The 13,467-nt window shown below is 39.6% G+C and overlaps 1 protein-coding gene across 1 annotated transcript in view; it reads right to left on the reverse strand.

Moving 5' to 3' along the window:
• The window catches only part of me1 (malic enzyme 1, NADP(+)-dependent, cytosolic), a 53,987-nt gene that overhangs the window by 34,335 nt on the left and 6,185 nt on the right, over nt 1–13,467 (reverse strand). Inside the window, exon 2 of the mRNA XM_008323639.3 lies at nt 1,738–1,871. Coding sequence (XP_008321861.1) covers nt 1,738–1,871 — 134 coding nt within the window. The remainder of the gene's footprint in view (nt 1–1,737; nt 1,872–13,467) is intronic.

The following is a 13,467-nucleotide window of genomic DNA, read 5'->3' on the forward strand; positions in this document are numbered from 1 at the left end:
AGGGACGTTTCCACACTGATTATTAAGACATGAACCTTTTGGATTTTACTGAACGCCCAAGTGCTTTTGAATGTGTTATACAAGAAAATCTAACATCAACATGTAAAAAAAAAAAACCATCTTTTCATCAGCAGCTGCACAAACAACCACACATGAAAGACTCGGGATGTAATTTCCATTCTTTTTTACGTCATCTGAACATAGTGACATATGTACCTGAAAAGGCATGCATGAGTTTCCTTTTGTGATGTTTTTTCTGCACATGAAATTTAACCATGCAAATTGAGTGAGTGTGCATGCAAACTGAAACATTTCTACTGGAAACACTTGAGTAAAAATGCAAATACAGTAGCTTAAAGGTTGAAGAATTAGGCAACTGGACATGAATTTTCTAAAAGAAGTAGCTTAAAGGTAATCAGAAGATCAAAGTTTTGATTCTGGAATAAACGAGTTTGTTACAAAATAAAAGCCTGCTCACAAACTGGCACAAATTAAAGAATTATTTTTCCTCTTCTGCACCTTAAAATACTTGAACACGATCCACCCAAGAACAGGAACATTTATAGAGTATTTACTTCCTAACAGAGCAACAGACCTTCAGACTTCACAAGTGCAGTGTTTCCTTTAAAGTCAAGCAACCAAACGAGCCAAGATGTAATCTCCATCCTGATCTATTGTAGCACCAGCCATCAACAAGTTCTGCTCTGTCAGGGTTTTTTTTTTTATTTTTAGCTTTTCTTACTGCTATCTTACAACATCAACAACTACAAATTTTGTCCTATTGGAACAAAATATATTGCAGTGTTTTCACTGGCAACGATTTTCCCCGTCCATTTCCTTTGTTTGCAGGTGTTGACACAGAGAATAGATTGCACTTCTCCTCCACAATCACACACTTCTAGTTAGACTCATGGCTCGTGCTCCGGGACACATGAGCATAGGATCAAACCACAGTCTTCCTGACTAAAAGGAAACATGCCCTCCTTTATTACTCCACAGTTGTCCATTTATAGTTGCATAGTGTCCAAATGTGAATACCAAACCAGGGGTTGGGACACAGGGGACATTCTTTACAGCACACTATAGGAAAAGTAATGGAAGGCCTTCATCTACTGGACTAGAGCCAGAACACACAGAGTAGCTACCATGAGAACAACACCGACAACTCCATAGTGACTGCAGTAGTAGTTTGTTGTTGCTGTGGTGTAAACAGGGCAGATGTGTCTCCTTCACTCATCTGTGACATCAGTGGTGACAGGCTCAGCTGAGAGATGGAGATTAGAACAAACTGCGAATTCTACCATGTGGTCCACTGCTTGTGTAATAAAAGGAGATACAAGTCCTCAGAGTCTAATGGAGCGTGAATAATGGTACGGAGGTTCTCATTTGGTCACAGTGGAGGTTGTTAAAACACACAGAATAGTTTTGTGAAGTATATGGTGATCATGGATGGATGGAGATCTCAGAGGCTAGATCGCTAACACAACCCATGTGACTGGACAGCTTCCAGATGTCTCAGTGTAAAGGAGAGGTAAATGCTAGCTAAAAATCACCAAAAAATATTTAGATTAATATAAAATAATCTAAATAATTAGACCAGCACATGCACAGGATGCATGTCGTGACACAAAACACTTCCTTGCTGTGTCAAATGCTGATATTTGATCGAATGCTTTTTAAAGAAGTACTAAAGGTTTTAATTTTAATCACAACATCAATCACCTGTACTTTTCTTACCTGTCCAAGTCGTCTCTCTTCATTTCATAGTTCTTGAGTACTCGCAGCACCTGGACGTCCTGGCTAATGAAGCAGGGAGGCAGCAGACCATGGATGCCCAGCTGAAGGCGCTCCTCCAGGGAGAAAGCCATACCCTGAACACAAACAATGTTATGTCAGTGTCATAGTTAATCCAAACCTGGTCAGAGAAGTCGCAAAGATACGTTCAATCATCTGTATATAATGACTGGATGGAGCGATGTCTGTAGAAAGTCAAGCTGCAAAAATGGCCAGTGCTGCTTTTCCCGGTGTCATGGTTTGTATATTAGTGAACGTTGTTTTGTTGACTCTTCAGTCAATGACAAATTATTGAATGTCTTTAGGTGAAAAAACAGTGCATTTATTATTATTGTTATTATTTTACCAGTATACACAACATATTATACAAATTATATACAATAATCCAACGGAATTATTGCTGCTGTCTTGGTATCCAGATAACTCCAAACCTCAGACATAGGCTCTCTCTGACCTCTGACCTCTTTAACAAATGCACATGTAGTAAAAAGTCAATATATCGTTCTGCTCAAACATTCCTGTGTGACAAGGTTATTAAATGAGTTTGATCTGTTGTGTGTTTGCTCTCAGAGGTTCCTGCTTTTCTATAATCTGTGTTCAAAGAGGCCTCTGGGATCTCACACTCTGGTGTGATGTCTACTTCATATAGCCTTTAAACCCACTGCCAGGCCCAACCTAATAACCTGCTACACTTTGACCTTTACTTTGGATTTTAGCTGGCTCACCCTTGAACCCTGGACAGAAAAAACTAAAAAATCACGAGCTATAGCACCAGCACAAGTCGCTGACCTCTGATCCTGTAGGCTTTTTCAAAAAGAAGATGATGATGTCAATGAATATGACATGTTTTTCCATTCGGGGGGTGAATAGGAGGCTAATGTTTCATCTAAGGCTCAGCTGCATTCAAAAAGTAAAGAAAACTTTGTCCCCAAATGACCAGTGAGCCTATATTTAACAGAAAACAACGCTCCTATTCTCTGCAGGAGTGTGAGGATACGACTGCCATTTAAAATCCTCGCTCCATCTTTTAATTTACAGCTTCCCCGGCAAAACCTCAGCTTGAACATGCCAGTTTAAGTTTTGCTGAATGCTGAGGCACAGAGCTGTGCTGTGCTGAAACCAGCTCCATTTTGGATCAAATCCACAGACACTTGGCTCCATGGCCACCCGACCCGGAGTCTTTCCAAGCCAACAGCAGTTTCCGTGTATATGGTTGTGTTAAACAGCGCTGAGGTCGTAAAATATGTGCTTGATGTCACAAGATGCAACATTAGAAAGCAGCACAAGAGTATATGACACAGAATGAGGCATTAGGAGGAATATTTTCCAGAAAAAGCCAACGGTGTTGTTCTGGACTCTACATAGGTTAACACACGCTAGCATGCAAGGATAATTCCTTACAAACAATGTTTAGAACACAACACAAAATTATCTCAGCAAGTCTGCAAAGGGCCATCCGTTATTTCAGACGCTGCAGTACAGGGCCTGATCACATGTCATTCGTTCAGAACCGGCACAGTCTGTACTTAACGGACCTCAAATAAGCAGAAGCAGCTCTGAATTACAACCTTCCCCAATTATCAAAAAAGATTTTCTATTTTTCAGAACGCCAGCTGCTCACTTTATGCTCCATGTGTGCCCCGGCTGCACCGCTGCTGTGCAGTCTGCCACAGCTGACCATGAGGAATATATGGAGGAAATGTCTTAAAATACTCCAGCAGAATTGAGCTTAATATGAGGCTGTAAAATGAGATCCATTCCTCACGTTGACTCGCGCTGCTCTTTCATTAGTTCAGATACTCGCAAAGCAGCACTTTGTGGCATTTTCTTGTTCCTTTTCCTGTAAAGGGAAGGCAGTTCCTGACACAACTAACAAACATTAAAATCAGCAGAGCAAATTTGAAAGCATAGATATCATCACGCCACTGGGACCAAAATTGACAATTACATTTTCCACAGAGATTCCAAGGGCTTTAGAAAATGTAATTATGATAAACTGGCCAAAAAAGTGATAAAAAAAGTGTAACATTATGTTCAAAGATTAAGCTGATTTGTGTCAGAGTTGGGCATGTGACAATGTAATAAGAGCTAAGTGTTGGCTCGGCAGAGTTTGTTCATACCTGTTATAATGGTACTTCTTTCACAGGGATCCAATCACAACAAGAGTTTTAATTTACAAACTTTTGACCAATATTTAAATAAACCTGTGATTTATTGATTTCAATATCAAACTGAATAAACAGACCCATGACCTTTTCTAATGCACCACTCCAATCCAGCTTATTCAGACCTTTTAATGTACTACCAAGTTTAGTTCCAACACAGGAAAAAGCCCCAAAGCGAGATACTGCTACCACATGTGGTCACAGTGGGTATAATGTTTGTTTAAATTATAGCACTGTATAAAATTTTCCTGGGCAATGTCAATTGATGCTGGGTTGGCTTTTTGCACAGAAGGGCTTTTTATTTTAGGATGAAAAGTCATGAGCAACAGCCGCTGCAACTCCAACGTCTTCAGATTTCTTGTGATTAATCAGAGGGTAGCTGTGGATTAATCATGATTAGTGGAAATTAATTGTAGTTATAACTAATCATGATGAATTTTAAAGACAACATTCCTATATATGAATTGCTTTTGTATATTGTTGACACATGACAGTAGGTCATGTATATGTATATGTATATGTATATGTATATGTATATGCATATGTATATGTGCGATTAATCCAAACATTGGAGGTATTAACATGGAAAAATGTGTTTGACCTAAAATTGGGGAGGGTTGGGTTAATTTCCCAAATTAACCAACTAGCATGTTAATTTTTAGCTAAATTTCTAAATTTTGTAAGGAGATTCAGTAGCCTTGAGCTGCATAAAATGTGACGGCACTGTAAAAACGGAACTTTCCCTTTATGCTGTCCTTTTGACTTGGATCTGTGAAGTACGAAGCTACGTAAGTCAATGTAAACTTATCTTATCTATTACAGTGCACATATAACAGTGCACTCTCACACACCCAAAACACACAAGCATACACACTCTTGGTTGTTTTTTTTTTACACAAACAAACACACATTTGTTTGCCTGAATGCAGGTTTTCAGTCGGCCGTTGAGCTCCCTCAGCTCCTGGGGCAGGGCAGCCCAGACTTTAGAAAGCTTCCACATGTCCACAACCACATCTGAAGTGGCCTCACCCCGTGCCAACACATGTAACGCCCGCAGCTGCATGTTCCAGAAGCAGTGGTCACAAACCAAACCTGTAATCTCCCCACTGGGCAGTGCCACCCCTTAACCTCGGACTGCTGCCATGCCCACCCCCAAAACCAACCCGTGGGGAGGAAACAGCCCATTAGCTCGCCAGAGGGCCAAACAAGAGAGATGAACAAACCGATAAAATGCCTTTCTGTGTTTCTGAAGCCCGTTCAAAGAGCGGGTCTGTTGCAATTTTGCGAGCATAAAGATTTAGAAAGTTAAACACTCAGCGGCCTCTTTCATCAAACCTGCCTTTTAATTTTTTTTCTGCCATAAACCAGTGATGGTTTGGACTAACAGCAGAGACACTCCCTTCATTACAGTCACCAGGGGAAAGTGTTTTGATTCCATGATACCACTGAAGGTGTGGCTTTTCTTATCACAATACTAACACGGTTAGGTGAGAACTCTCTCTCCAGACATAGTCAAATAACAGTGTTTGAAGAAAGTATGCTTTGGTGACAGTGCTTGGGTGTAGATGTTTTGATTTAGTGATATTTATGTAGTAAATTAACAGTTGTCTGATTTGTTTTATCTTAATTTCCACACAATTCACACAAGTATTTTATTTGTGTATTTCCTATTAATTGCAATGTTTTTTTCAGACCTTTCTGGTCAGAAATGGCGACCAAAGTGTTGAGCTTTTTTTCTTTTTCTTTTTTTTTTCAGCCAATGGTCAAAAACTGCATTTTGTTTATACATTTTGTGTATTCACTTGACTGGAAAGGCAGTTTCTACACAATGTATCAAAGACTGGAAGACAGTGGCCATAATGGGTTCTCACTGTGGAAATAAACATAACCATCCCCTCTTTCAGAAGTTTCTTTTCTCTCCTTTAGCTGAACCCAAAATAAAGCTTTGTGACTCACTATAAGACTAAATAATGGGTTTGGAAATTTTTGCCAATGTGCTGACTAAGAAAACCTTGACCTAAAAACTCTAAACCCATGAAAAGCCCTTTTGAGTCTCTGGGAAAAATTAAAAATGATGTCATTCTGCATGGAGACAGAAGGGATTCAGTTTGTGAGATGTGAGGAGATAACACAGTGTGGATTTGAAGGAGGGGACATTCCGCTCACAGGCCAACATCACAAAAACAAATCCCTATTCTATATAAGAATTGGTCAACAGTTGAATGTCAGATCACTCCTCCCATCCGCTCTGCCTGTGTGTCCACTAAGCTGCAGATTCAATAGCACTGTCCTCCGTTCTGGGAGAAACACATCCTATTGAGAGAGACCTGAGCCGAACACAACTGGCAGACCTTTGCCTATTGAGTCTGGTCAAAACCACAGTTGCAGATCACAAAAGCCCATAGACCTTCAATGGGACGAGAAGTCAAATGTTTGTGAGCTGGCAGGCCTGTGTGTGTGGCCACAGAGCTTGTCTCTATTCAACACCGCGTGGGAGTGAGTGGGAGGGACAGCTTTCTTTCTCAGAGTGGACACAGAGGCTCTACAAAAGACAGACTTCTCCTATGTGGTGTTTATCAGTGAAACCACTTGCTGGAAGTGATGTTTAGTGATAACCATCTTAACCCTGCCTTCTCTCATTTATCTTACTGGGATTCATGTCACATTAGGGTGTCAGCAAAAGGAAGGAACATTTAAACACTAAAAGGCTATAAAAAAATAATCTACTACCACATTATTATGCTGATTTTTGCCTTATATAGATTATGCATGATATTATGTTGTTGAAGCTAAGATGTCACATGATTACTTTAGAGTCACATGGTCTAAGGACTATGACGGAAAATGTTAGCAATGTTCTATCGATTATTACATGTTAGCCGGCCAGGATGATTGCCAGTAGTTTCATACATACAGTAGATTCTGGTTTTCCTCCTCCTGCCTCCTTACATCATGAGTGACATTACAACCTCTTGGAGCCCACAGAGTGTGTGGTGGCTGCACAAGAATCCATTTCAACAATGGCTGCCAACACAAAGGTTGACTTTGAATTAATCTGAGCTGAAGCTGCAGGAGTTGGAAATCTGCGGCGCATAAATCGGGACTGTGAGAGAGTCTTGTACAGCGGTTGACTTTGCCCCTGCACTGGTGTTGCACCATGCTTGAGTGTGTCTGGATTCAACTTCTGGAGGTGATGTCAGAGTTCCCTCAGACCGGACACCTTGCTGCAGCTGACCAAACACAGAGCAGAAGATGTTCCCATAAAAACACCACCATCAGCGCCATCTTTTGTACCCCACTATTACTGCCACATGTTCTTGCAAAGTTAAGACTAGACTGCATCAGCATCCCTGTTTAATCAAAGCATATGGTTTGGTGCAATCAGCAATTAAATAAAATTGAAATTATTGTTGGAGAAATAAGCCTGGGTGGATTTGACTTGGCGGGGAAAAGGTTTAAGGCCTTGAGGTCTCAGACTTTAAATATCTTCAAATATTTGACCCTGACTACATCATGTTTCTAAGACATGCAAAGTAAGCCCATTTTGAAACCAAAGCTAATGTTGGAGAAGGACAAATGATGAGAGTCAGCAGATTCCATATAAAAAGACTCAGGATCATACGGTGCCTCCTCATGAATTCACTGGTTTGTTTAGCAGTGACTAGCATTGGGAGGTGGGGGAGTCTGGCTAACAGCTGTAGGAAAGGTTGACTCACAGGTTTATAAATACAAACTGATACACAGATCAAACCTGATTGTGAACAAAAGAGAAGAGCAGTGGTCATGTTTAAACCTGCTGCAGGAGATGACCCACACCTCGCTGTGCAGCAAACCATGGCATAATCACATTTTATCAAAAGTGACAAGTGTGTCTAGACTCTATAAAAACAGCTGCCAGGAGCGGTAGAGTGAGAAGCCCAGTGGAAAGACAGATATATCCCATAGTTGTCATAGCTGGGATTATTGAACATCCCCCAGAATTGGGAGGAAGGGCAAAGCGGAGAGTGGGAAAATCGGAAATAAAGTGTGGGGTTTTTCTATGGTTAAAGGTAAACTGATGAGGGCGCTGGCATCTGGCTGATAATGTAGTTGACTGGATTCCACAAACTGCTTGGCCAAGGTTTACACATGGTAGTTGAATGCTAAGGTCAGGATCTAAACAAAAAAAATGTCTAAATTTTACCCTAAACATAGAGTAATTTACCATTTAAACAGTTGATAATTAAATAGAAAAAAGACACTAGCTTTTGTATTAGTGCCTCTGTTGTAACCTTTATTGCAGGCACAGATGCTTTAAAAGCCAGCAAGTTTCATATGTTGGTCCTAGGTCAAAGTTGCCTACTAAGAAACAATACATACAGGTCTTCAGAGGTGACAAAAACACCTAGTCTCTCATGGTCTCTCATCAAACTAGTATTTTGACTGAATGCTCAAATCTGTCATTATACTGACGACAGAGCAGCAGGTATTAAATGATAGGTTTCACCAAGATTTAGAATTTTAAATCCTTGCACAATTATGAAATGTTTGTCTGTGTCTGTGTATAATATTCTGAACTTAAAAACTGACTAGATTTACTGTTTGGTTAAAGTTACTTGTGCAGCAAAAATGTTTTTTTAACTTATTAAGGTATCAGCAAAATGTGTGCAACAGTTAATTACATTTTCTTATTATATTTATGTTATACTAAATGTATTTGCAGTGCAGACATCTATTAGCCATGTCTTGTAGTTACTCAACAACGTGTTTGTGACTACTCAGACAGGCCAGACTATTTTCTACCCAGCCCTAAGATCCAGATGTTTTACATACAGTAGACGAATATACATTTCTTTCTGTTTTTCATTTACAGTCTGGCCACACGGTGCCATCTGCACCTTTGATGTCCTTTTGAAAACGAACAATGTATGCGACAACACAAGTCTAGCTCTGTTTAGAGACTTTTGATCCAAATTAGTTAATGAGTCCCTGGTTCTTTGGGCAAAATGTGTCATTATACAGAAAGTCCAGATTTAGTTTCTTATATTTGTGTTGGCTTTCATTCTTCCTGGTGAAGCAGTTGAGGAATTGGAAAAATAAAAGACGTGGTATAAAAGTCAGAGAGGGAAGCCAGTGAAAGTCTCGTTGTGATGTTTGAAGAGTTTTTGTGGTGACTGTTGAAACCAAAGTCCTTAGATGATTAACTTTGGATACAAATGTAATTAATCTACCATTCAGTCATGAAATCTCCCTTCTCCCACCATGTAGTAAGATGTTGGTGGAGTCAAGGCATCATTGTGAATTGATTTTTACCATGTATAATTTGATTTCTGAAATAGAGACCCAGTCAGTCATTCGAATTCTAAAACATATGGAGCTTGTCTTTCACAGAGGAAATCCAGGTTTCATAGTGAAACCTTAACCACATTTTTAGGAAAAGAGAAGCTCCATATTAGGCTTCACTGGAATGCATTTCACTTATTTGAAGGAACCAGGCATGACGGCACCACTGCACTCATTGTTACTGCTTTATACAGTCTCTAGGCACCAGCAATCAAGTGGAAACATAGCAACGTAAGAAGGCCATCCATCCGGCGACAGGCTTCAAAACTTCACATATAACATCTGAGTAACATGAACTGAACCAAAGTCTCATGATGTCCCTCACCAACCAGGCCTGGCAATTACAGGAAATTATTTAGCTTTGTTTGGTTTATATTTTATGGTTCAACCATGCTGTTCCTTATACCATTAGTCCAACTCTGTGGCTCCGGAGACTAAAACAACTAATCTATTTTAATGCATTTTGGTGTCACAACCACATCCTTTTAAGATGTGACATGTTTGTTAAATACAACATGACACTGAGAAGACTAAAGCACTCATCTGGGTGTGTGTGGGTGAGTGGAGCTGAAATCATTTCCTGAAGCCGACTGTCACTCACCCTGAACCCAACAGCTGGGATGTGACTGCATGAACACCATTTTATGACTTGTCACTATTCATCACCTTGTTGTCAAATAGTTCATCTGACGTCGGTGACCTCTTTATCAGGCAGGTTGCTACTCTACTGTAAAAACAACATTCTGCTGTTGTAGTTTGTGTTAAATCAGCTTACTTGAAGTTGGAAGGGAATTAGGTCATTTGTGACATAAACTAATCAGTCTAATGTACATATGTATGCTGTTGGTGGGTCTGGAAAACAAAGAGAAACCAAGGCAATAAACTAAATACTGTACTAAATACATTTCAAAGTATTTGTATCTGTGTACAGAAATTCAAAAGTCACGACCAAGTGCAAACAGCTTTACCTGCAGGTGCATAAGGAAAAGAGAGTGCCTTCTCTGTCCAAACAGTACGTGTGTGTGTGTGTGTGTGTGTGTCTATTTGCAGTCGAGACGGACAACTTGAAATAGTCCAGAGCCGGACCGTTCAAAGAGAGTTCTCTTTTTGGAATTTCCATTACAGAGAGGTCACTAGGAATTCTCCTTTTCTGACAGACGTCATAATAATGACTGATCAGGTGACATCAAAATCAGCAGTTAAACTGTCAAGCTGTGACTGGTCATCATAAATTCAAATAGTTAAAGCAAAGAGAAGTTTAAGCATATGAGTTTATCTCAAACTAAGAATCTGCTGAGATATAGTTCAACTTTGCTGCATGTCTAATACAATGGCTTCCTTTGCAAACCTAAAAACAGCTCCTGTTTGCCCCAGACTCAAAACAAAGGTTTAATATAAATTACATCACTTACACCGTTAAGTTAAATTTCTAACTTACTAATGTTTTCTTTAATTTTCATTTTTTTTGTCAGGTGCCAATACAACGTATTTACATAAATCATCTAATTTGTGAAGAACTTTTGCTTTTCCAACCTCTTCTTTATTATTGGTGTTTAAAGTTCAAGTTCAACACAGTTGCTTGAATTGTCAGCTTAGGTATCTTTGAAGGAGCAGTTAGCTTTGGGTGCTTTAAAGTCAAAATGCCTGCCAATCTTAAAAAAGCCCGGACACCTCTCCTTTAGTCGTTAATCACTGAATCATTATCTCCGTCTCCCCTCTTCACGTAGGCTCGTCATCAGTGCTTGCTGACAGATAGGACTGCACACACTGAACCCAATAAACCTGCCTGAGGGAGAAACACCAGAGCGACCACCTGTATGAGCCAGCAAACAAATGGTTCATTCAGTGCAATGTGTGAGAGAGCAGATGAGGGTTTACAATGACCCCGATTCCTTCTTCAATCACTGATAATTCATAATTAAAATGGCAAGAGCTATTGCTGATACTGTTAGGGTTAAAGTATAACTTAATGAATTTAATGAAAACAGTTTTTTGTTTTTTGTTTTTCATTTTTGTGTAGGATGTTTAAGTACGTGTTTCTAACCATTTTATTTCCCCAGTGTTCACTAACTCATAAAGAGCACAGGAAGAAGTGTAGGAATGCACAGGTGTCACGTTATACACACAAAGAGACTGTTAGCAATTTCTAAAGAAAAACAGAAACTTATCCTCAGTGTGTACAGTTAGCGCAAAAAGCTCAGATAAATGGGATAAAAGAGTTCAACTATTTGAGTTCAGGTTGATAAATTCGTGTCATTGTTTGGTGGGTATTGTTGACCAGGCTTTGGTGTAACCATCTATAAAAATGGTTTACAAAAATCTATTAAAAAAACAGTCAGTACTTCTTAAGAGGAGATACAGTATAGTTCAGTCAAAGGTCACCTGTCAGTATTGCTATTGCTATGAAAAATATGTTGTAGTCAAGAATGTTAGGAGTATGATAACATACAGTTTTAAAAAATATATAGTTACGGTAGAAACACAAATAAAATAATTCAATTTGATTTATTCAATTTTTAACTTTGATGTTACCAGCCAGCTTTTCATTCAGGCAATCAACCATTCACTCTTATTAAAAGTGCAGGAATTCTACCTTCACATAGTTCAGCAGCACAAACCCCTTACCATTCCAATGTAAGGTGCTTCACCTTCTGAGCTACAGCTCTGATGTTTAAAATATTTAAACACAGTGTTAAACCCCGGGTTTGCAGTTAAACTCTAGAGATCATCTAAGTGACGGTTCAAAGACCCCCATCTGTTTCCTGCTAAAATGGCAAGTCTAGCAGGGATCAACAGGACCACCCTGCTATTAAAACCCTTTAAATCCATCCCGTCCTTTCAGAAGTAAGAGGAAGAGCATGCACGTGAGCTTCCGTTTCTCAGAAGCTTCCTGTCTGACTTGTCTTTTCCCACTGAATATCTGCATTTTAATGTGCCATGGAAGACCTGCGTGTGCCCCCTATCCCTAAACAACATCGGTCATTAGCAGGTCAGTCACTATGGTAGTCAACCTTTGTTAAACGACATTCACCAGAAAGATCTTTAATGTTTTCTCTGTCAACAGGGCTGTGTTGTGAAAAAAAAAACAGTCGTAGTCAAGTCAAGAATTGAACTTTGTAATAACTTATAGTCAAACTCATATGTTTGGTTTGACCTCCTGTCTCTTCCCATGAGTTCTCTAAATTACAGGTCTGAACCATTTAGTTCTCCAAGAAAACATACCTCTGTTATCACCTTTTTAAAGGACTGGAGATTTTCTTGCATTCACTCCCTTTTTAGATCCTCCTCAAACTGTTTAACCCTTTCACAAAGGGACTATTTCGGGACGGTATTTATACAGTCTGATTAAGGCTGGTGGACTTTTACTGTTGTTGAGGCATGTGTGCAGACCAAAACAGTACTGATGGAGCTGGGTTTACTCAAAAACAAACCACACACACAGACACACAGTCTGGTTTTCAGATGTCATGACGCATTCTCTAACTCCTCACTCTAGCCTTAACCATTAAAAATGTTTTCTTTTCTTTTTTCAGAAACTGTTATTATTACTCACATAGTTTTTTTTTCCGAACACAACTATGTATTTGTATTTAACTTGATTTTTTTTATAGAATACGTGAATGTGGATAGTTAAGAAAGTTAAGAATAAACAAGGTAAGTAAGTAGTATTTAAGTAAAACCTGTAAATCCACACAGTCAGCATAGTTACAGTAGCAGTGAAACCAAGCCAGTGACCACATCAGGGTAAGAGACACTGCTGTACTGCAGCGTTGTCTTTTCATGACTCCATTGTCTATTGTTTATAAAAGCAACCATCATTCAATATTTCTCATCTGACTTTGTCATTAGTGAGAGCAGACAGGAGCCCGCCCTCAGTTTTATGAGACCTGATCTCCACCTAGAAACACTAAGTTCTGAGGCTGCACCAGAGAAGCATCTTAAACTCCTCATCCAGAGCAAATATGCAAGCGCAGGGCTCCTTAAATCAGGAGGTGTCAACTTGTGAATGTACAGACACACTTGTTGGCCCAACAGCCTTGAAAACTGAGCCACTGTTGACTTAAGGAGGGCAGCCATGAGTGGGTGAAGGCAGCAGGCTTGTAGCGCTCTTCAAAAGCTAGTCAATCCTCTTGAGGCGGTCTTTTCATGCCCAAAAGTCCAGGTCCCTTAGGAGCCTGAGTGTTGC

Source organism: Cynoglossus semilaevis, chromosome 13 (assembly GCF_000523025.1).
Source record: "Cynoglossus semilaevis isolate Cse_v1.0 chromosome 13, Cse_v1.0, whole genome shotgun sequence".
NCBI lineage: Eukaryota > Metazoa > Chordata > Actinopteri > Pleuronectiformes > Cynoglossidae > Cynoglossus > Cynoglossus semilaevis.